At 38.4% G+C, this 23,182-nt stretch overlaps 1 protein-coding gene across 1 annotated transcript; it reads left to right on the top strand.

Moving 5' to 3' along the window:
• The first annotated feature begins 488 nt into the window (after window positions 1-488).
• Window positions 489-13,631, top strand: cfap92 (cilia and flagella associated protein 92 (putative)). Its single transcript, XM_051675549.1, has 15 exons — window positions 489-717; window positions 838-1,055; window positions 3,279-3,483; window positions 4,778-4,915; window positions 5,566-5,703; window positions 6,847-7,031; window positions 8,522-9,375; window positions 9,461-9,655; window positions 10,177-10,447; window positions 10,550-10,714; window positions 10,845-10,949; window positions 11,409-11,562; window positions 12,850-13,049; window positions 13,251-13,414; window positions 13,523-13,631. The coding sequence occupies exons 1-15, from the start codon at window positions 489-491 to the stop codon at window positions 13,548-13,550; spliced, it is 3,249 nt and encodes a 1,082-aa protein (XP_051531509.1). The 3' UTR covers window positions 13,551-13,631.
• The last annotated feature ends 9,551 nt before the right edge of the window (window positions 13,632-23,182 follow it).

Genomic DNA, 23,182 nt, shown 5'->3' with positions numbered 1-23,182 from the left:
AACATACAAAAATATCAAAACATTGTTAGGGCATTAAATATTGTATTTGATAAACTGAATAAATTAATGACATTTAAAGCGGGGACTAAAAACGACAGAATTTTATATTTTGGTTCGTTCTGAGCAGACACTGTATTTTTTTGTTCCGATTCGGGAACAACAACAACACAAAAAAAGAGCTATAACAAAAATATGATGATAGTGACAATTTTTGGAGGATAGAATTCACAAAAATGATTCTGGTTTGAGAAGGTTTTGGAATTGGTGTTTGAAACCAACAAACAAAACCGCTGCTAGAGAGAACACACATTTATGCAATTGAACTCTCAATCTTACATGATTACTGAGCTACAGTCCTTGTGACAATTTATTTGTGTGACAACTAGCCCCAGTCTCACCCTACTGTATATTAAAGTACTATAGTAAAACCTTCACTCTAACCCCAGTTCTAATATCTTCTCATCCAGGACAAACCTATGTGGATCTCAATGAACTCCACAGCATCACTTGACATGGAGAGTGTCAACCGCTGCCTCAATGATCGGTCTTTAAACTCAGCATTACTCACAGACAGTGGACATGATGCTAAAAGTGAAGATCCTAATATGGAGATGTCAGATTCCAGCCCACTGTTTGATCGAACCAAAAAAATGTTTACAACTAACCCCAACTACACAGTAACTTGTACAGTCAACATTGCACTAGCTGTCCTTAAAGGTACGTTAGCATTATTGTTTCAATGCACAAATCATAATTTTCCTTGACATCTTAAGCAAAAAATTTGCATTATGTTTTTAATAGTCAGAATTTCAAGTGATGACTCTGTCATTTTCTTAGACCAAGAAGAGAATGTGGAGTATTCAACTACGTCTGAGAAAGAGAAAAGGAAAAAAGGGCCAAAGAGAGAACCATACAGTGAGGTATTGGAGGCCCCCAGAGCCGAGAGCTATTATTGCATTGAGTACAATATGCTTCCTGATGACCCTGAGCCGACCAGAGTGGATCTAGTGATGTTTGGCTTAGCAGCTAAAGTCTACATGCAGTATGAGACTAAGGTAAATGATTGGAATGACTTATGGTGCGTACGAGCGTTCACGACACGTCGTTGTACAGAGACGGTTCCACCTCTAAAAAACTAAATTGTGCCCAAGACAATAAATGACCAAAATGGCAATTGCGAATGGGGTCCATGGTGGCCACGGCCACCCCTGGCCACCCCCTAGCTCCGCCCCTGAGCCATTCATGTCCTTGGAAATTATTTGTTTCTATGGCAACAATCATGATGCCAAAACAGAAACATGTGTGGCTATTTTGTTGATTACAACAACATTTTTAATTACTTTTAAACAGATATACACCAATCAGCCACAATATTAAAACCACCTGCCTAATATTGTGTAGGTCCCCCTCATGCCGCCAAAACAGGAGTAAATTCTAGAGACTGTTGTGCATGAAAATCCCAGGAGATCAGCAGTTACAGAAATACTCAAACCAGCCCATTTGGCACCAACAGTAATGCCATGGTCCAAATCACTGAGATCACATTTTTTCCCCATTCTGATGGTTGATGTGAACATTAACTGAAGCTCCTGATCCGTATCTGCATGATTTTATGCACTGCACTGCTGCCACAGGATTGACTGATTAGATAATCACATGGATAATTGTTGGTCCCAGGCGGGCTGGTTTGAGTATTTCTGTAACTGCTGATCTCCTGGGATTGTCACACACAACAGTCTCTAGAACTTACTCCAAATGGTGCCAAAACCAAAAAACATCCAGTGAGCGGCAGTTCTGTGGATGGAAACGCCTTGTTGATGAGAGAGGTCAACAGAGAATGGCCAGACAGGTTCGAACTGACAAAGTCTACGGTAACTCAGATAACCGCTCTGTACAATTGTGGTGAGAAGAATAGCATCTCAGAATGCTATTCTGAGATGCAGGTTGGTGTTGTTTTGGTGGCACGAGGGGGACGTACACAATATTAGGCAGGTAGTTTTAATGTTGTGGCTGATCGGTGTATATATAAACTACCGTTAACTGTTGAGGTTGCTGCTATTTTGGTCATTTTTACATGATGTCATGACAGTCAATCAGAGCTTTCACAGAATTTCAAACAGAAACTTGTACTTTAGTATGGAGCCCCTTAGTAAACCATGGTAATACAGGAAAACGAAAACTATGGTAATTAAAATCATAATTTTGTGCTTATTCTGGTATTACTATACAATTACCAAAGTTTTACTATGGTTACTGTAGTAAAACCATGGCTTTGCCATAGTAGTAATCATGACAGTTCCATGTTCCAAACATGGTTTTATTACTGTATTTTTGTAGGCTGTAATAACCACCATTTTTTGGTGGAAATCATGGTTTTACTATAGTGATATTGTAGTAACCATGACTGTAGTTGGCTAACCATGTTTTTTGTTTTTGTTTTTTTGTTGCAGAAACCATAGTATTACCTTAGTAATATTTTGTAACTATGAAAAGTTTTTTTTTTTTTGTCGGAAACCGTGGTTTTAGTACAGTATAGTTAGTTAAACTATGGTAATTGTATAGTAAAAGCATAATAACCACAAAATTATGATTTTTATTACCATAGTTTTCATTTTTGTATTATTACTATGGTTTCACTACAAATATCATGCTTAAAATATGGTTACTCTAGTAAAACCATGGTAAATTTATTGCAAGGGAACGCAAAACTATTTCAGAAAAAAACCCATCTCTCGCTGTCCTCTAAGGGGCTCCGTACTTATGAGTTCAACAAAGACATGAATGGTTTTTACAAGTCGAAAACATGATGTGAACAGACCATGTCTGAGTTTCTAAACTTCATTTTACTCCCTTATGAATTACTTATACATTGGATCACAGTAAATGGAACTTTATGTTTTAACTTGGTAACTACACAGTTGTCAACTCATTCAGTCTATGGTTATGAATTATGTAAGATTTTGCTTCACTGCCCCATTAAAAGCTGGTTTAGAGCATCAGTCAGTGACCACCTCAGACTTCTATTGTATACCTTGCTGTTTATAGTAAACACCTTTTTGTCTACCACAGAAAGCAAAATTACTACATTTGAGAATAATCTTTCAAGAGGTCCTTTAACTGTATTCACTCTGTGTTAGCAAGTGGGTTGAGCATTCAGTCATGTGTGTTGTGTTTTGATTGTTTATATTTTTCTGCAACAATACATCATTCTAATTTTGTCATACTGAAATAAAAAAAATCGTAATATTATGAAATTATGTGCTATACTTTCTGACAAGGTGCTGAAGCCTTGGCGAGAAGGAAACAAGATGTGGGTGGGTTGGTCTCAGACTTTGAAGCTCAACGTGACCAGAGAGCTCCTCATTAAAATGGCCACCCATAAGATTATGGTTAGAGTGTGGGACAGCAATGATAAGGTGTCCTTCAAAGCCAGGAATGACAGACCCAAAGCCTTCAGACTGCCACAGGAGCCAAATCAAATGGGTATGATCTTCCATTTGAAATCAACATTCAAAATGATTGTGCATCCAATTAGATTTTCCATCAAAATAACTACTATATCATGAAAAGTTCACGAAAACACACCTTTGTTATTTAGTAAGATCTATAAGTTATACGCTGCAGTGCATAATGGGTAGGATGCAAACAGTTATCAAATCAGTGTGTGCTACCCCAACGGCTTTCATTGTTGCACACATCCGCGTCTCCCACTGAATGCGTTTAGGTGCGCTCTACAATATGTAGAGCGCATCTAAACCCCCCCTTCAGTCCAGACACCCAACAAGCTCGGGCCTGAGACAAAAGTTCCAGTTGTCCCCCCTTATCGGTGGACCTGACTTTACTTACATTGTTGCATTTTATATGTCACTGTAAGGTATTCACTGGATGGGCAAGGAGGCGGCGGGAACCGGCTGAACAATCATCATAAACTTTTAATGCCACAAAGGAACTTAAACATAATATAAACTGCTTTCAAATATAAACAAAACAAAGATGCACACACACAACACGTGCGTCTCTCTCTCGAACTGGTGTCCCGGTAGCTCCTTATTTCTCTCCCACTGATTAGTCAACTCAGCACTAGACGTGCATCATCACGGCCCGGTCCCTCCTCCTCGTCACAGTCAAATAAGCTTTTTATGACACTTTTGGTTAGGTTTAGGTTTACATTTTAGGGAGTTAGATTTTGTTGATTTAAAACTCGATAGAGCACTAAACCTCATCTGTTAGGGAGAAAATGTAACTCTCTTTTAGTGCCACTCAGTGGACATTTAATCTTGGGACTGCCGTGATACATGTAAGGAACCGCGTAATATCATTTTGCACAAATGTCTCCACGGTCACATAATTTTTATGAGATCAGGCAGCATATTGTCACTGATGTCTTTATAAAATGCAATTAGCATAGAAAGAACAAATATAACAACATTTGGCTCGTGGAGGGGATTAGTCATAGTGAATGTTTTAATAGACTTAAAGACAGTAAAGTGCTTTACAGTGAGCAGGAAGGTGACAGTGACTCTTGTGTGAAATTTGCTCTACGGCAGGTGCTACCCCTGAATCTGAGACAACGATGTCTGGTAGTTACATCCTCACATCTGTTATACAGTACAATGACAGGGAAGAAAATTATACTGATTTCACAGCACAAAACACAAGTAGCATTCTCTGTGGTTCTTAAAAAAAAAAAAAAACCTTCAGTTTATGCCAAATCTTGCTTTAGAGTTTGAAGTTGGTGATTAAAAAATGCAAACATTCTCACCAATTGTTTTCAAAGGTGGCATTATGAAGATGGTTTGTAAGCTGAGAGCTACCTTTGAGAGGGACAATCTGAGAACGAAGACATCTAAAAAACACCAGAGAGATCCAGAACCAACTGATGATAGGAAGCTCTCTGAGCTAAGCTGTGCCACAGGTAGGAATGTCTAGAATGTCTAAAAAATAATGATTAGCTTGGTTATTGTGTGTTTTACAACAATATATGGTAACACTTTACAAAAAGGTTCCATTCGTTAACAGTAGTTAATGCATTAAGTATCATGAACTAGCAATGAAAAAAATATATTTTTTACTGCATTTATAAATCTTTGTTAATGTTAGTTAATAAAAATACAATAGTTCATATTAATTCATGTTCGTTCATAGTGCATTAACTAATGTTAACATATACAAATTTTGATTTTAACAAAGTATTAGTATGTGTTGAAATTAACATGAACTAAGATGAATAAATGCCGTTAAAGTATTGTTCATTGTTACTACATGTTAAATAATGTAGTTAACTAATGTAAACAAATGGAACCTTATTGTAAAGTGTTACTTTACATATGTAATAATGTTATCATGAAAAATAGAGAATATAAAAAGCCCATGAAGACACCCCAGCCATATGCATGTAAACCTACCTTTTCAAGGATTGATGAATTGACACTGCTCATTCATCAAATTGCTTGATATAGTGTGTTCTTGACGTTGTGAAACAGCCTCATAACATTTTTATCAAGATAATCTCATGGCTCTTGAGTAGAAACTCAGTGGTCACCGTGTATGTTTGTCTGAACTCAGTCACTATTAAGGGTGGCTTTGCAAAAGAAAAGAAGACACTCTATCAGAAACCCATCCAGGACAACGCAGTACTTTTGGAGGTCACACCAAAAAAGGAGGTCGCTTCATTGGAACTTTCTTTCGCTTCTCTACTTGCAGGTAATCTCTGCCTAAAGTCATGAATCTATTCAATCTCATGCTTATCCCTTAAAGGGATAGTTCACTCAAAAAGAAAATTCTGTAAAAATTTACTCCCACTTACGTCATGCCAAACCAATCTTCCGTACATTTTGATGAATTTTGACGGTGAATTATCCCTTAACCTTTGAGACATAAGTTGCTTGCAATAAGGTGTTTTAAGGAGCATTCACAATTTATCAGTTTCTTTTGGTGCCACTCTGTGGGCATTTCACCTGGAAACTGGAGCTTCGGCCACTGGGGGCAGTGGTATGAACTTTGGTACGCACAGACTGAATTCATCGGTAGAACTTGCGACCTACTGTTGCAGAATTCACAGTGAAATCAGTCTAAACCACAATTTGTAGCCAAACATACAAAGTTGTATTCATTCACAGGTTTCCTATAAGTGTGTTATGTTTATCTAATTGTATAATACAGTATGAACATGACTTCAGCAGCTATTTTGGGACTATTTCCCCTTATGCCTGAGAACTGTGGGGTGGAACTGTTTGTGTAAGAGGCATCCCTGCAGGGTCCTTGCTACTTAACCTCTTATTGGCTGTGGAATGGCACCAACTAAAGCCGGTCGACTGCTTTTTTAGCTTTTGATGTGTCTCGCCCAGACCCCCAGCGGTAACTCCTGATGAAAGCCTTCGCTTGGGAAATATTTTTTCCTCGTTCCCATAAAGCCGAGCCAGACAATTCATATGTAGCCACTTTCATTCCAGAGTCGGAGTTTACAGGGTGGATGCTATTATCCAATCCTGTTATTATTTTGCCAAACTATGATTCATAAATTGCAGAATCCTCATATCCACCGCATGAGTATTATGGTTGTGTGGAATGTTATGGCAGTGATGTTTCTATTTTTATATGTACTATTGTGGCTGTGACATATGACACACCAAATTTCATTGTTAAAGTTAATCCCAAAACAAAAATTATGTCATCATTTATTCACCCTCATGTTGTTCCAAACCCGAATTACTTTCTTTTTTGTGTCACACATAAGATGTTATGTAGAATGTTCACTCTAGGTGAATTAACCCTTTAATTATTTTCAATATGCATACAGTATATTATTCTGAGAGTTGCCTGGCATGCACTGTGTCTTTATGTTAGGGAGCACGACACTCACTGACTGCCTGGGATTTTGCTCTGGTGGAGTAAATGAAGGATTCTGGAATGTCACTCTGGACCAGCCGCTTTTATCTGAGCAGCTAAAGGCTGAGCTTAACCCACTGGTCATCACTATTTTATCTGCTTCATCTCTGCCATCCTCTCCTGTCCCTTTTCATATACTTAAGGTAGTTATTTAGTACACACTTCAGCCTATTGTGCCATTCAGTGCTGATGTGAGATGACATGATCCCATTTGTTGGAATCAAAATATCAAGTATTTTATTTCTTAGAACTAATTTATTAATTACATATTTTCATTATATTATACACCTATTAAAGATATATAGGAAGTGATATTTTATTTCATAGTGAGGCTCTGAAATGCTTTACTATGAACAAAAGCAAGTTGCTGGCCAAATGTCAATGGTCCCTCTGTGAGGATTTTTTCTAATTCTATGCACTCTTACATTATGTTTGGGCTCATTTTGAAAGGGATTATCTACTGTATGTATGCCATTTTCATGAAGTAATAAGTGCAAACAAAGTGACTCAAGTATTATACAGATCTGTTTTTTCACATTTTCACTTATTCATGAAACATAAAAGAATATGGAAAATGGCATGTTGTTACTTACAGCAGAGGATCCTGATTAAAATGAGCCCAAAAACAAATCAACAGGGTGCATTGATGGTAAAATAATCCTCACAGAGCAACGTGACATACTAACTTGATTAAAAATATCTGTCCTGCTAACACACACTCTGTATATACACGTCCACCAACGCTTGGAACTGTCTGACAAGGAAAGTAGTTGCAAGCCGTCAAGATTGAGATTCTTCGGAGCAAGCATATTATAATTTATTACCTGCAAAAATTTCAGTGGTGATTCCACTATCAGTACCATAATAATATGGTAGTTGCTCAGTTATCGGGCAGTATTATATCGGCCGCCGATATATCATGCACCTCTAATCGCAATAAATATACTGTAAACATTGCAACGATTTTTTCTGAAGTGATCAGTAACATTATTCACAGATAAATATTAAATGAATATTCCGGGTTTATACAAATTAAGCAAATTGACAGCATTTGTGGCATAATTTTCTTTAAAAAAAGCAAAAATCTGGGTTACAGTGAGGCACTTACAATGGAATTGAATGGGGCCAATTCGTAAACATTAGTGTACTCGCTGTTTCAAAAGTATCGCCACAAGATAAAAACAGTATTCATGTTAACATGATATTGGTGTGATAAAATCACTTCCTAACCTTTTCTATGTAAAGTTACTGTGTAAAGCCCATGACTGCGTAAAGGTATAAAGGCGTAAAACCTAAAATGACCATAAAAACAATGATTTAAACAACTTTATTACTCAATTCATGATTTTTAACAGAAGAGTTCATGTAAGTACATTTATAACATTATAAGCTTCACATTTCTGCCTTTAAACCCGCCAAATATTGGCCCTATTCACTTCCATTGTAAGTGCCTCACTGTAACCTCGATTTTTGTGTCTTTTTTTTTTTAAGAAAAGGGGGGACGAGTCTGGTAATCAACATAATGCCACAAATGTCGTCTATTGAGCTTAACCAAATATTGAATGCAGAATATTCCTTTAAAATTTTACATTAAGCACACTGTTTATGACCAGTCATATTCCTCTTTCAACAGGCAACATGTCTTCCTGTCTACTGCCAGTACAAGTTCCACAACATGCCTGTTTACAGAACTAAAGGCCACGATCACAATGCAGATATCTACTTCAAGGATGTGAATGTCATTTTTACTGGTCTACTAAGCCCTGGAAAGCTGCGTGAGTATCTCACAGGCCCACCTTTGGAGATCGAAGTCCACGATCGAGACAGGAAAACTGAAAAACCCTCAAAAATTCCAGCCGTATTCGGCACTGAACCCAATGATGACAAACTAGGAGTTGTGGATCTAGGTATCACCAAACGGACAACTACACTCCAAAACCCATACGGCATAGCAAAGCTGGATCTGTTAGATCTCCTTCAAGGACAGAAATATTTGAAGCAGAGATTGCCAATTAGGCATTCAAATATTCAGCAAAGTGAACTGGAGAGAACAATGCTTCAGACTAGCTCCTTTGAGGTTCCTTTAGATACCTCAATGTCCATGGGCCGTTATCTTGAGGCTGACTCCCAACTAAAAGTTCAGGTGGAGATAGCGTATCCCCTACATTCTGGGAGTGGAAACAGTGAAGGAGATTGCCCATTTTGTCGCATCATTTATGTTTTCAAGTATAATAATACTCCTGTCTTAGCCAAACTGACATCTGAAATTCTGCAAATCAATGCGGAAGCCTTCCAACTGGATTGTTATCCAATTGAAACAATTCAGAGAGTCCTGTCTGGTCATAAAATGAGTGCCAAAGAAAGAGAGAAAAAAACCCTGAATGTTCTCACTGGATTTCATCTGATGGACAAGGCTGTACATCTTTTTGTTCTGGAAGGATTGAAGGATCAAGCTGTCAAAAGACTGTGGACCTCAATGCCGATGAAGTAAGAAAGTCATCATTTAAAATGCTTCCACACATGCTCAAAATTTAACAATATACAGAAAAGTGACCGATCTGATCTTTCCCAGGTTGAATGGAGATGAGGAAGAAAAGGTGACTGTTTTATATAACTCAAGCTTGAGTTTCTCAGAACGATTGTATGACACGCTTGATGTAGGTCTGAGTCCGATTTGCCTTCTGAAGCCATTGGAGAACATCATTAAGGAACCTCTGGTGTTTATCAGAAATGTAGTCCATCACGACTGCCTCGAAGCCATGAATCGGTAAAATTGCAATTTCACCCAAGACACAGCTCTTCTTTGCCTTACATGTTATACCAGCCTACACTATCAGAAAAAAGGTGCTGTTTAAAGAAAAAAGCCATCACTGGGGTGGTAGCCTTGTTTTGGGGACATGTTTATACCCTTGAGTCGACAAAAAGATATGCTTTTTTGTTCCCAGAGGAACAAAACATATACAGTAAATGTACCTTTAAAGGTACACAAAAGAAAACAATTATGTACCCTAAACACATACAAAAGAGTTATATAACCTTGAGGGTACCACCCAAGTAACGGCCCTTGTACCTTAAATGGTGCTCAGCTGGTGTGGCTGATCGGCCAACTGGTTTCCCAGGCGGACTTGTTGACAAGTGCGCAAAACCCCTCTAAAACCAGCAACAGACCAGCCTGACAAGGCTGGGAGACCAGCTAAATCCAGCAAACCACTTTTTTCAGGAGGGGTGTCATGAACATTACATAAGTATTGTTCAAGGTAGCTCATTACTCCACTTCCAACTTTTTAGTATAAGCCAGCTCTGCCAAGTCAAGAGGCTTAAAGACGCAGTACACCGCAACCTGTTCCCATCAACTGACATGATTCTTAGTTTGACCAAAGAATTTGGATTGGATCTTGGGAGAGGAGAGCTAAGGTTGGTGACAGAAACAGAGGAAGCTCAGGACATAGCCAATAATAACTATGTCACAAAGACAACAAGCAAACCTCTTGCTAGCTTCAACAGAGAGTATTTCCAAAGGAAACAGCAGCAGTGTAACAACGTGAAAGACTTCATTCAGGTAATTAAGTAATTGCTTATATATTGGTGATAAACATCCTTTATGATCACCAGGAAAAGAATGGACATTAAATTAATCATTTACTGTTTGCAATAATTTCAGGCAAATATTGAAGATATCCACAGGGCAAGTAGTGCCTTACAAAAATCGACGGCAAATATGCTTGTGGGCAATGTTGCTGATGGACAGGCTGTTAATTCCTACAACTTTCAAATGATGAAGTCCACAGCTCAGAGTAGAGAACTACTTTACAGAGAACTGGCAAAGGTTAGCATCACTTCAAAAATTTCACAAGGGACTTGGGAAGACAAAATCCTTGTGATGCACCTAGGCAATTTTTAAAACCTTTATTGCTACCAAATGTAAGTAAAATGTGTCTATTTGTTCTCTTTTGTAGGACTCCATTTGCATTCACTTCACTTACCCTGGTTTCAAGAGCAGTTTTGAATCTAACCAGCACTCAAAGCGACCAGACGATGCTCGTATAGAGGAGCTGAGAAAGGTGCTGTTGTGGTCATGCCATACCATCACTACCCCCATTTGTGTCGTGATCCTCTTTCAGTGCAATGTCAACTTTACGGGCATTCCTTGGTGCTTAAGCAATGAGATAGGGTTTTTACTAGTGTTTCAGTACCTTTCCCACATCTTTACAGATCCCCTGAGCTTAGGATGGTATTTAGTTGCAAGTTAGTTAGTTACAGTGACGGCTAATGCTGATTGGCTTATTGGTTGCTGTGTTGTCTAGAAGCATGTGCTTGCCTAAAATTGATTTATTCTGCTGTAATTTATTGTTCCCTGCTGAACATCAGCACAGCACCCAAGAATGTGAACCTCACACTGATGACAGAAGATTGATGTTATCATTAATAGTTTCTACTATTTGAGCAACTCAACAAGTTATATTTTTCATCAGCATTAATTTGTCTCTTAAACTTGCGTTGAATGCCCTCTCTGACCACAGCCTTGGAGAGAAAATATTCTTCATGGGAACAAACTTAGGCCAATCCTGTCTAGATCCAGACTGCCATGGAATCAGAGAAATCAGGATTTTGACCTTTACTCCAAGCCACCATTACTGTTTGGACCAGACCTGCCCCAAAGCATCCATTTGGCTGGTAATGTGTTCTTAAGATGAGCCAATAATGTCCCATTTGGTGTTACTAATAGGGATGCACTGATACTAAACTTGTTTGCTGATACTAATATTTGATTAGAAAGTATTCAATTCAAAGTAATTCCACACCAGACACATTTTCTTTCACACACAGCACGAGTTGTAGGCTATTTGTTTGACATGTTTTTCCAGCACTTTTGACAGGAAATAATTGGCTGTGGTCATGGGCTGTTTTTAAACAATTGGTCGATGCCTGATAGTGCAGATAATTGCTTTCATCAGCTAATACCAATGTTTGGCCGATATATAGGTGCATCTCTAGTTACTATAATTACATTTCAATTACAGCAAGCAAGGTAAAATCAGAATATCTGAAAGGTGCCCTCAGTATTATTACCTGCTTTTTGGTGAGTAATACAGTGAAAAATATTTTTTTTTATGTGTGACAATGATTAAACCACACAGTTGTTGTAGCACCTCTAGTGTTCATTTCACCAGGGAACTGCTGCGAAACGTAGAGAGTGGCATGTACAGGTCAGTTTGCAAAAATGTATATGGAGTAACATTCATTCTATGAGACCAGGTTGGCTTTTTGTGCATATTAAGCATTTGTAAAGTATAGTCTAAGCAGTACAAGGGGTCTACTCCAACCTAAAGCGCTGCCTCCAGAGGGGGCATTTTAATCATAGGCGCACTCCCTATGCGAAGACCAGATTCTAAGGTATCATTGTATGTATCCTTCCCTGGGAAGGGAATCCTAGAATGAGCTCAGTGGAAAAATAAATCCAAGACGGTGGAAGAAACAAGATTTTATCGCTAATATATTTATAATACAGTCAATACAGAAAAGTATTGATTATAATAGTTTAGAATAAAAGGAAACTGACTATTTAAAGCAGGCAAAAAAAAAAAAAAAGTAGATAAGATGACTTTTAAACTCTACATATTATACAAAGAACATTATAGGACAGTGCGTTTTAATATTTTCTCATGGTCAGCTGTGTCAGTGTTATACACAATATAACGTGAAACAAAAACACCTCTTCTTTGCCTTATAGGTTAATCTTAAAAAAGCCTACACTATAACAACAAAAAGGTGCCGTTTAAAGAACAAAGATGTCACTGGGGTGAAAGCTTTGTTATGAGTACATATTTCTACCCAAAGACATGTAAAGGGAACCCTAAAATAATGTGGACTTCTGATAAAAAATAACCTGCAACATCCTTTATTGTTGGAAGGATGGTAAGAGTTTGATGTGCACTCATCTTCCTGTTGTATCTTCTTTAGGAGAGACTCAGTTTCAGTCTGAACCTGTTCAGTACAACAGGCAGCTTAAGAAGAAGATGCTTGATGAGACTTCTCAAGAAAGTGGAAGAGTTCCTGAGTTTAAATGTCACATGAAGAGAGCGGGCCTGGATAAACTACAAGACATACTTAAGGACAAGCCCATGAAATATTCTCTAAAGAGGCCAGGGATGACTTTAAAGGTAACAAAAATATTTTTTTTCTGATTGAAACCAATAAAAGAAAAAGAGTACACAGTTCCACCCCGCAGTGCACATGCATGAGGGGAAACAGTCTTTTATTAGACAGATATCCCTGATAAACACTAATATATCATTCTTCAGCATGCCTAGAGAGAGGCTAAGCTTGCTATACCAGAGAACTAATCCCTGTTTTTCCTCTAGCCCATTCCAGCTATTTCTGTGGTCCAGCAAACCAAGTCGACCGGCTCAGCAAAGAGAGAAGCCAATATTCCATTCACTCCTGGACACTTTCAGAACCACAAATTGAGCTGGGACAAAAACGCTGTCCCAAGACACTCACCCCAATACAACAAGTTCCACCTTAGGTAAGAGATTATCATCACGTTTTAGTTTTCAACAGGCCTGTGGAGTATAAGAACAAGGTAAAAAAACAATGAAACAGCTCTGATATAAATTTTTGGATTATTTAACAGAGATGACTGGAGGCCACATTCATTTTAGCACAATCGATGTGCTTTGCCACTTACAGATGAAGAGAAAATTCCACAGACACCTACAGTACATTAACTGCAACCAGCAAAGACATTACCTCACATATGCATGAAAAGTTTTTTACCAAAACCACTCTAAAACTGTCATTTAATGTCATTGAACTAAAATTAAGAAGCACTTAGGTGGCATTTTTGAAGGCTTTTCATAGAAAGTGAGCATATTATTGCAATAAAACATTGGCAGAAAAATCTACAGACCAATGTTGGACAATGAGGCTCAAATCAACTGCATATTGTGAGAAATAATTTCACTTGTTACTTTAAACATTTTTAATAAGGCAGAAATTAAATATACACAATTAACATTAAGCTAACATCTCAACAGAAGTAAGAATGGGTTAAACTGAGAAATGCTTAAGTGGATAAGTGCTGTGGGGTGTGGGAAGACCCAAGAAACCCAAGACTGTTTGCCAGTAACAACCAAGGACCATGCCTTGTCGTCCACTCAGAATGCAGGAGACAGCCTGGACACTTTAGTAAGTTCTGTCCAAAGGATGTGAACAGATATACGCCCTTTTTGCCAAGACCTCCTGGGCAATCTTCTTTATGTTGGCATCATTATTCTCCGGGGAATCTGGAAATAACATGCATCCCAATTCATTCATAAAATGAACAAAATGACATTTGAATGCATGCTCTGATCTAATGCATTGCACTGCCTAGAGTTATTAGGTGAAGGGTAATTGAAACAGTGTGAAGGGTGCATGCAAGTGTTAGCGACTGACTTATGGTTTGCATGGTTGTGAGGGAAATTCTTCAACATGTGCAAGCGCTTTGTCTTGCAAAGCAATAAAATGAGGAGGACTGGTATCAATTATAGCTGTGCGTTATACTCACTTTTTTGAAGCTGAGTCATCAAGTTGTTCTTGAAATAAGCGTCCTTGCAGAAAGTGTTGGTGTGCAGCACCTGAAAGCCAGTATGCTTTCAAATTAGTTTTAACAAGGCCGTTTACATTAACAATTAAGCATAGCATGCAAACAATAAGAAAGTGCAAGCACAGTTCCCTGATAATGACGTTTCGGCAAAATTATTTTAACACTGACTTCAGAGGATCAGTTTAACAAAACAGATATCGACAGAAATTGCATGAAATAATGAAATGTGCATTAAAAGCACATATAATCTAATAAAGTTTTTATGAGTTGAAAAAAGCTAAAATGCAACAAGCGGTTAAACTCATGACTTTCTTTCTTCAGCGGAACACAAACGAAGATATTTGAAGGATGTACAGTATAATGTGTTTTTGTCCATACAATGCAAGTCAATGGGGTCTAAAACTTTTAAGCTCCAAAAACAACATAAAGTCAGCATTAAAGTACTGTAATAAATACTACTCGAGTGGTTTAATCCATGTCTTCTGATGCAATATGTTCAGATTTAGGTGAGAAACAGTCCAAAATTTGAGTCCTTATTTCCTATAAATCTTGACATCTGCAGTCTTCATGAACATGCAGTGTCTTATTGGTGTATAATAAGGGGATTGAGTACCTGGCAACTGCAGGCCAGATGTTAAGATTTATAGTGAAAAAGGACTTACATTTTGAAACAAATTCTTTGTTTGTGTTTCACACGAGAAAGTCATACAAGTTTGAGATGGCATAAAGATGAATAACTGATGAGAGAATTGTAGTTTTTGGGTGAACTATCCCTTTAAGGAATTGTACTTTTTATTCTTTTTTGCTGTCCTTTTTACATCCTTCATTTGCTATTCTACTACTTCTTTTACTGGCAGAACCAATGACTGATGTCTCAAAGAAGCTTTCGTAATTGAGAATCCATTGAGAGGTCCTTGTTAGAAGCTTTTACTGTGGCTTGTTTTGAAACTGACCTTGTGACCTCAATGGGAAAGGTTTTAGGAGGGGGTCATTTGAGTTACTAGAGGCTCGTTACCTCATGGTCATGGTTGCGCAGACTGATGCTTATAGAGCGACTGATGCGGGACAAGACGGCAGTCATGGCGTAGAGGTTAATCAGAACGTCTGCAACTTTCTTGAGAACCAACTGCTCTTCAATGATTGTCTGAAATAATGATCAAAATAATAAAATTATTGTAAACTGCTATATTATAGTTTCTTGCACAGTGGAGTTTAAAAGTCTGAGATCACATTGAAAATATGTTATCTTTTTCCATTAAAACCTGGAAATAAACAGAAAAGATTTTGAAACACAACAAAGTTGTTGTGTGATAAAGTGAAAATGAAAATTCTCTCATCATTTACTCACCCACATGCCATCCCAGATTTGTATGACTTTCTTTCTTCTGCTGAACTCAAATGAAGATTTTTAGAAGAATGTTTCAGCTCTGTAGGTCCTCACAATGCAAGTGAATGGGTACAAAAACTTTGAAGTTCCAAAAAGCACATAAAGGCAGCATAAAAGTAATCTATAAGACTCCAGTGGTTTAATCAAGGTCTTCTGAAGCAATCCAATGTTTTGGGTGAGAACAGACCAGAATATACCTCCTTTATCAGCAGTCTCCTTGGCAATCATGATTTCAAGCTCAATTACACTTCTTAGCGCCATAATGAGCTTGAAATCATGATTGTGCCTAGAGACTGCAGTGGCAAGATGTACACTAAAAAAGGCATTATAATTTGGTCTGTTCTCATCCAAAATCGATTCGATCTCTTAAGAAGACATGGATTAAACCACTGGAGTCGTATGGATTACTTTTATGCTGCATTACTTCTGGCCACCATTTACTTGCATTGTATGAACCTACAGTGCTGAAATACTCTTCTAAAAAATGTATTTGTGTTCAGCAAAAGACAGAAAGTCATACACATCTGGGATGGCATGAGGGTGCGTAAATGATGAGATAATTTTAATTTTTTCAACTAACCCTTTAAAGTAAAAGAGAGACTTTTGGAAGAACTTCTGAAATTCACACAATCTTTCAACTTTTTACAAAAATTGTTATGTTAATGTAATTTGTAATTAACATTTTTTTGGTATTACATTAAAAAAATGCAATTTCACAATCTGTCTCAGACTTCAAACCCCCCTGCACATGTTAAAAGACAAACTGTGTCTAAGTGTACAATTTAGGCACATTTCATATGTCAAAGATGTTTCAGTTGATCTAGGTCATATAAAGTAGGACAAAACAAGGCAGACCGAATGGTAATACCCGTAAAGAGACAAACACATCCTGTGACTGCCTTTCTACGGATCGTATTTCACACAGCGTATAGGCAAAAATGCTGTGGCGGGTGGATTTATTCCTTTAAACGTTTCCTGAAAATGAGAATGAAGATGAAATGTGGTGCGCTCCAACAGAAAAACAGTGCGTGGAAATCTGAAGCACTTCCAGGCAGCTCTCTTGTGACTGCAGTCTGATTACAATAGCACGGCCACACAGACTTTCATTCAGAAAAAAGTGCAAGGCCAGCTGTGTCACACATGAACATTACCTCAGTCTAACAGGAAAGAAGGGACCAGAGAGGAGGTCCCAGCAGTGCTAACGGCCCACGCTAATTACCTTTCCTGTTACTATGGTAACCCTCACACACACACACACACACACACACACACACAGACACACAGACACACACACTCCAGCATGTTAAACCAATAGTAATTTTTCATTTTATGGCAGCATCTATGTAATGCACACAAACTCACTGCACTAAAAACTAGTGGTGGGGGAAAAAGTGAGATTGATGGGTTTAGTCTGAATGAAAATTCACTCTCGTGTCATTCTAAACACATATGATTTTCTTTCATCTGTTGAACACAAAAGATGTCAGGCTGAGTGCTACCAACTGACAACCTCAGTCACCATCCACTTTCATTGCACGGGAAAGAGCAGCATCAACATTCCACAGAAAAATAAGTCATATGGTTTCAGAACGACATTAGGGTGACTATGCCTTTAAGAAATATCTAATTTTCAAGCATAAAGGAAGAAAAATGGCAGTGGAAGAAATAGGGTTGCTTTGGCAAATGTATTTCTGCGAGACTGATTAAAATGGACATAAATTCAGTATATTCTATATACTGTGTAATTTCTAAAATTGTTTCATGTGAGACTTTAACTTTCCATATCGATACAATAAGCTTTCCACAGTAGAACCAAAGAGTGCAGCGTTCTGCTCGAACATTTTGGCACTCTCCTGTGGGAGAAAGATGACATCATTACTCTGTTGAAAATTAGCTGGAATTACCCGAACATTCTGGTTTAAAGGAGCGATCAGAAGGAAGGATTCCTCTTAATAAAACATCATTGGCAGGAGAACTTGACAAGATCAGATGAGGTCACACAACTTTTGCGGGACTTTGTGGGTCATGCTCAATGTCATGTAGTGATGTTGTTACCATGACGTACATTCATTTTATGACCACTAAATTCACTTTACTATATCTTAAAATTTGATTAAATTACAATCCAACGGAGTACAAAAAGCATGTTCTGTACCACCAGACTGGGGTGCACCACACCATCTTTGCCAGTCAGACCAAAGTCCACCATCTTCACCACTGAGTCCTTCAACTTCTTCCCCATAATCTCAAACTCCACACCCATCTTTCACTTCTTCATCTCCCTATGAGAAAACAGTAAATGATACAGAGTAACACATAAATTAATCCTGAAGATGAGCCAGTGACCATGAAGGTACATACACAAATTTATATACAGCATTTATTTCATACTTTATTTTTCCTGTCAGTATTTTGCCAGCATACTGCATTCCTGTTAGTGCGATGTACATCCTCAAAATCTCATAAGTTTCCTAAAAACAGGAACAAAGGAAAGAAAACTACATTAGAAAGTATTGTATTATTGCTTATTTAAATATTTTTGCACATTGATGCTAGAGCTATAACTCTGTGACACAACATGCCCCCTGGTGGTCATGAACTGAGGAGACGGCGTTTAAATGTTTTCTCATTTCTTTTTTTAATGAAATATTTTTATGCTGAATATAACACTAAAGATTAACGAGTATTATGAGTAATACTAAAAGATTATAATAGGGTGATAAAACCTGTCAAGAAAATGTCCTGGTCCTATTCTACTCCAAAATCAAAAGAAAATAAAAAATTTTGCATAAGAAAATGAAGCGAATTTTACGGCCAGTAAGTTTTTTTTTTTTTTAAACATTATTTTCATTACAGTTATGCATACTTTATGCCCCAATTCTCATAACTACAATACAAATAAATAAATATATTTTTTAAACTGCAAAGTATTTATTCATCACAGTAGTATTTCTTTGGTACTGCCTTTCATTTTCACTGATTTTAATAAATAAATAAATAAATAAATAAATATTGTACAACAGCATCCTGGCATCCCAGATGTGTATGACTTTCTTTCTTTTGCAGAACACAAATTAAGATTTTTAAAACAATCTCACCTCACAATGCAAGTGAATGGGTGCCAAAATTTTGAGTCTCCATAATCTACATAAAGGCAGCATAAAAGTTATCCATAAGACTCCAGTGTATAAATCCATGTGTTCAGACACAATATGATAGGTGTGGGTGAGAAACAGAACAATATTTAAGTCATGCATGATAAATTGAATCACCAAAAACACAAGAAGAATGTGAAAGTGAAAGTGGAAATTGACTGAGCAGGGAGTTGAATTTATAGTAAAAAAGGATTTAAATATTGATCTGTTTCTCACCCACACCTATCATACTGTGACATAAATGACACAAATTTGCCAACCTATCTCCACAATATCCCTGCAGAGAGAAGTTTGAGCTTGTCAAAAAATTAATTCAATAGAAATAGTTCCTTAAGAGCAGAGAATATCTTCCCAATTACAGCTGCACTTCCATTTCAGGTCAGCATAACATACACAGTACAAGATAAATCAGTTGCTGTTATATTGTCCTGGAGTCTTGTTCCTCTGTACCTCAAAGATCTGCAGGATGCGGCAGTCCCTGAGGTAGCGCTCATAGGGAAAGTTCTTAGTGAAGCCCAGCCCTCCTAAAACCTGCAGGGCTTCACTCACACAGATCCAGCTGCCCTCAGAGCTGAAGACCTGCCAAAAACACCATCTGCTGATGTTAAGGACTTTACATTGTAATACCATGTACTCTTTAATTTTAAAGAGATAACAAAAAATATAAAGTGACGATGATTTCAGGCACAAACGTTTCTTTACCTTGACCATGGTGACTTCTAAAGAACAGTCTGGGAGTCTTGGTCGGTCCATCATTCCAGATGTGAGGTAAGCCATGCTCTCAATCACAAAAGCATTCAAGGCCATATTAGCAAACTTATCCTGTGTTAAAGCAAAAAATTAAGATTTTTGATTAAATCAGTGTCTTCAGAAGAGATATGATAGGTGTGGGTGAGAAACACAGTCCTTTAGTACTTTTTTACTATACACCGATCAGCCACAACACCAAAACCACTGACAGGTGAAGTGAATAACATTTATTATCTCATTACAATGGCACCTGTCAAGGGGTAGGGTATATTAGGCAACAGGTGAACAGTCAGTTCTCGAATTTCATGTGTTGGAAGCAGGAAAAATGGGCAAGCGTAAGTATCTGAGCAACTTTGACAAGGGCCAAATTGTGATGGCTAGAAGACTGGGTCAGAGAATCTCCAAAATGGCAGGTCTTGTGGGGTGTTCCTGGCATACAGTGGTTAGTACCTACCAAAAGTGGTCCAAGGAAGGACAACTGGTAAACTGGTGACAGGGTCATGGGCACCCAAGGCTCGTTGATGCATGTGAGGAGCAAAGGCTAGCCCATCTGGTCCGATCCCAAAGAAGAGCTACTGTTGCACAAATTGCTGAAAAACGTAATGCTGGCCATGATAGAAAGGTGTCAGAACACACAGTGCATCGCAGCTTGCTGCGTATGGGGCTGCGTAGTCGCAGACCGGTCAGAGTGCCCATGCTGACCCCTATCCACTGCCAAAAACACCTGCAATGGGCACGTGAGCATCAGAACTCGACCATGGAGCAATGGAAGAAGGTGGCCTGGTCTGATGAATCACATTTTCTTTTAGATCATGTGGACAGTCTGGTGCATGTGCATTGTTTATGCACCATGGGAAGAAGGCTGGCCGGCGGAGGCAGTGTGATGCTCTGGGCAACGGACTGCTGGGAAACCTTGGGTCCTGGCATTCGTGTGGATGTTACTTTGACACATACCATCAACCTAAAGATTGTTGCAGACCACATACACCCCTTCATGGCAATGGTATTCCCTGATGGCAGTGGCCTCTTTCAGCAGGATAATGCACCCTGCCACACTGCAAAAAAAATTCAGGAATGGTTTGAGGAACATGACAAAGAGTTCAAGGTGTTGATTTGGCCTCAAAATTCCCCAGATCTCAATCCGATTGAGCATCTATGATATGTGCTGGACCAACAAGTCCGATCCATGGAGGCCCCACCTGGCAACTTACAGGACTTAAAGGAGCTGCTGCTAATGTCTTGGTGCCAGATACCACAGAACACCTTCAGAGGTCTTGTGGAGTCCATGCCTCGACGGGTCAGAGCTGTTTTGGCGGCACGAGTGGGACCTACCCGATATTAGGCAGGTGGTTTTAATGTAGTGGCTGATCAGTGTATATTCTCCTCCCTGTCCAGTAGGTGGCGATGTGCATGAAGAATACAAATCGCCAAAAACAAAAGAACTTAGGAGAGAATCAATATTAATGCACATTCTTAGTCTTATTGTGTACGATTCACTGCTGCACGTTGTTAAAAAATCTCTCTCTCTCTATATATATACTATCTTTGTAACCTTTCATCAAAATGTAATATCTTGCTCTACCACTGAAAAGACTTTCCTTTTCAACTGACATCACAAATCCCTCCTGCTTTTCAAACCCTGCCCTCCAAGCACTCAAATGCACCTTGTAACATCTACCTTTCACAAACCAATAATTCCGGCATATATTTCCTCCATTGTACTCAGAAATTAGTTGCAACTGGCGTTTCATGTTGACATTAACCCCTAGTTAGTGATTTTCATTATGACGTATAATATTTACCTGAATCCTTCCAAATTCGGAAAGGCTCCTGTTGAATTGTTTTCTTGTGCCAGCATACTCTGATGTCATCTCTGAAATGAAATGACATGGAAATTCATTTTAATGGCAAAGTATATTCAGTAATAATAGAGTGAACGATGTCACTTATTCATATGTTCTCACCAATCAGCTTCTTAATCATTCCTGCACCTGCGCTGCCCATGCTGAACCGGCCGTTATTCAGAATGTTCATGGCAACCTAAATTGAGCATGCACATGTTGCATGTCAATGCAGCAACATCATGTCAATTAACAGCTACAAATGTACAGTTGAAGTCAGAAGTTTACATACACTTTAGCCAAATACATTTAAACTCAGTTTTTCACAATTCCTGATATTTAATCGTAGAAAACATTCCCTGTCTTAGGTCAGTTAGGATCACTACTTTATTTTAAGAATGTGTAATATCAGAATAATAGTAGAGATTTCTTTCAGCTTTCATTTCTTTCATCACATTCCCAGTGGGTCAGAAGTTTACATGCACTTTGTTGTATTTGGTAGCATTGCCTTTAAATTGTTTATCTTGGGTCAAACTTTTTGGGTAGCCTTCCACAAGCTTCTCACAATAAATTGCTTGAATTTTGGCCCATTCCTCCAGACAGAACTGGTGTCAAGAAGGTGAGGGGAGACAAAGGGAGCCAAATGCAGAGGAGAACAGTCAATGAGTTTATTAACAACAAAAAAGGGCTTTCAGCAAAGCAATGACTGGCGAACCCGGCACCGGCTGCAGCGGCGAGATGAGTAGGAGCAATAGCAGCTCAGTGGGCTAAGGGAAGAGTGTGTTCGTAGGATGAGTGTGTGCGTTGTGGAAGTCAGGAGAAGCTAGCGTGGTGCGAAGCAAAGCCTAGGCTAAGGTTTCCCCCTGACATACGGGCAAAGAAAGAGGAATCCTCCTCCCAGGGTAATGGGCAGCGAAGACAGGCGAAGGCGAACTAGAAGATAACCACACTTCCCGATACGCGGGCAGAGACAGACAACCAACAGACACACGAGAGATCTCTAACTAAACAAGAAAGCATGGTTAACACTTGACAGTGCAAACAATAAACTGGCAAAGAAAGAGAGGAAACACAAGAAATAAGTAGGGAATGCAATCAGATTGAAGCAGGTGTAGAGAGCGAGTAAATCACTGGCATGATCAGTGCCTCCCCAGGAACGATCAGCATTCCCATGGAATGCTAGACTATAGCTCAATCGTTATTTATGGACGTGACTTAAACACGCACGAATGAATGACGGAAGTATGCAATTTCCACAAAATCTGTCCCGACAGCTCTAAAATATAAATCATTATTATAGGCTTACCGTAGTGAATCGGGGTATGACAAAGACATGGTTTGGAAGACGGAGTGTTGGTGTACTTGCTCTAATGAAATATTGTTCATTTCTAACAAACAAACCTTACATAGTGTAGCTTTAAACACTTATGCATTTTAATGCATTACTTAAGCAAATATCAAACCAAGTGGCATATGCAAACAAAAAAAGCCATTTTAACTTTTCTGAGCCATTTTTGCAATTACTTTTACCCAACTGGTTCCAACATGATTTTTAGTTCCCCTCAAGGTCACA

Source organism: Myxocyprinus asiaticus, chromosome 37 (assembly GCF_019703515.2).
Source record: "Myxocyprinus asiaticus isolate MX2 ecotype Aquarium Trade chromosome 37, UBuf_Myxa_2, whole genome shotgun sequence".
Classification (NCBI taxonomy): domain Eukaryota; kingdom Metazoa; phylum Chordata; class Actinopteri; order Cypriniformes; family Catostomidae; genus Myxocyprinus; species Myxocyprinus asiaticus.
Note: the sequence above shows the minus strand (reverse complement) of the source record. Positions and strands in the feature narration are given on the sequence as shown.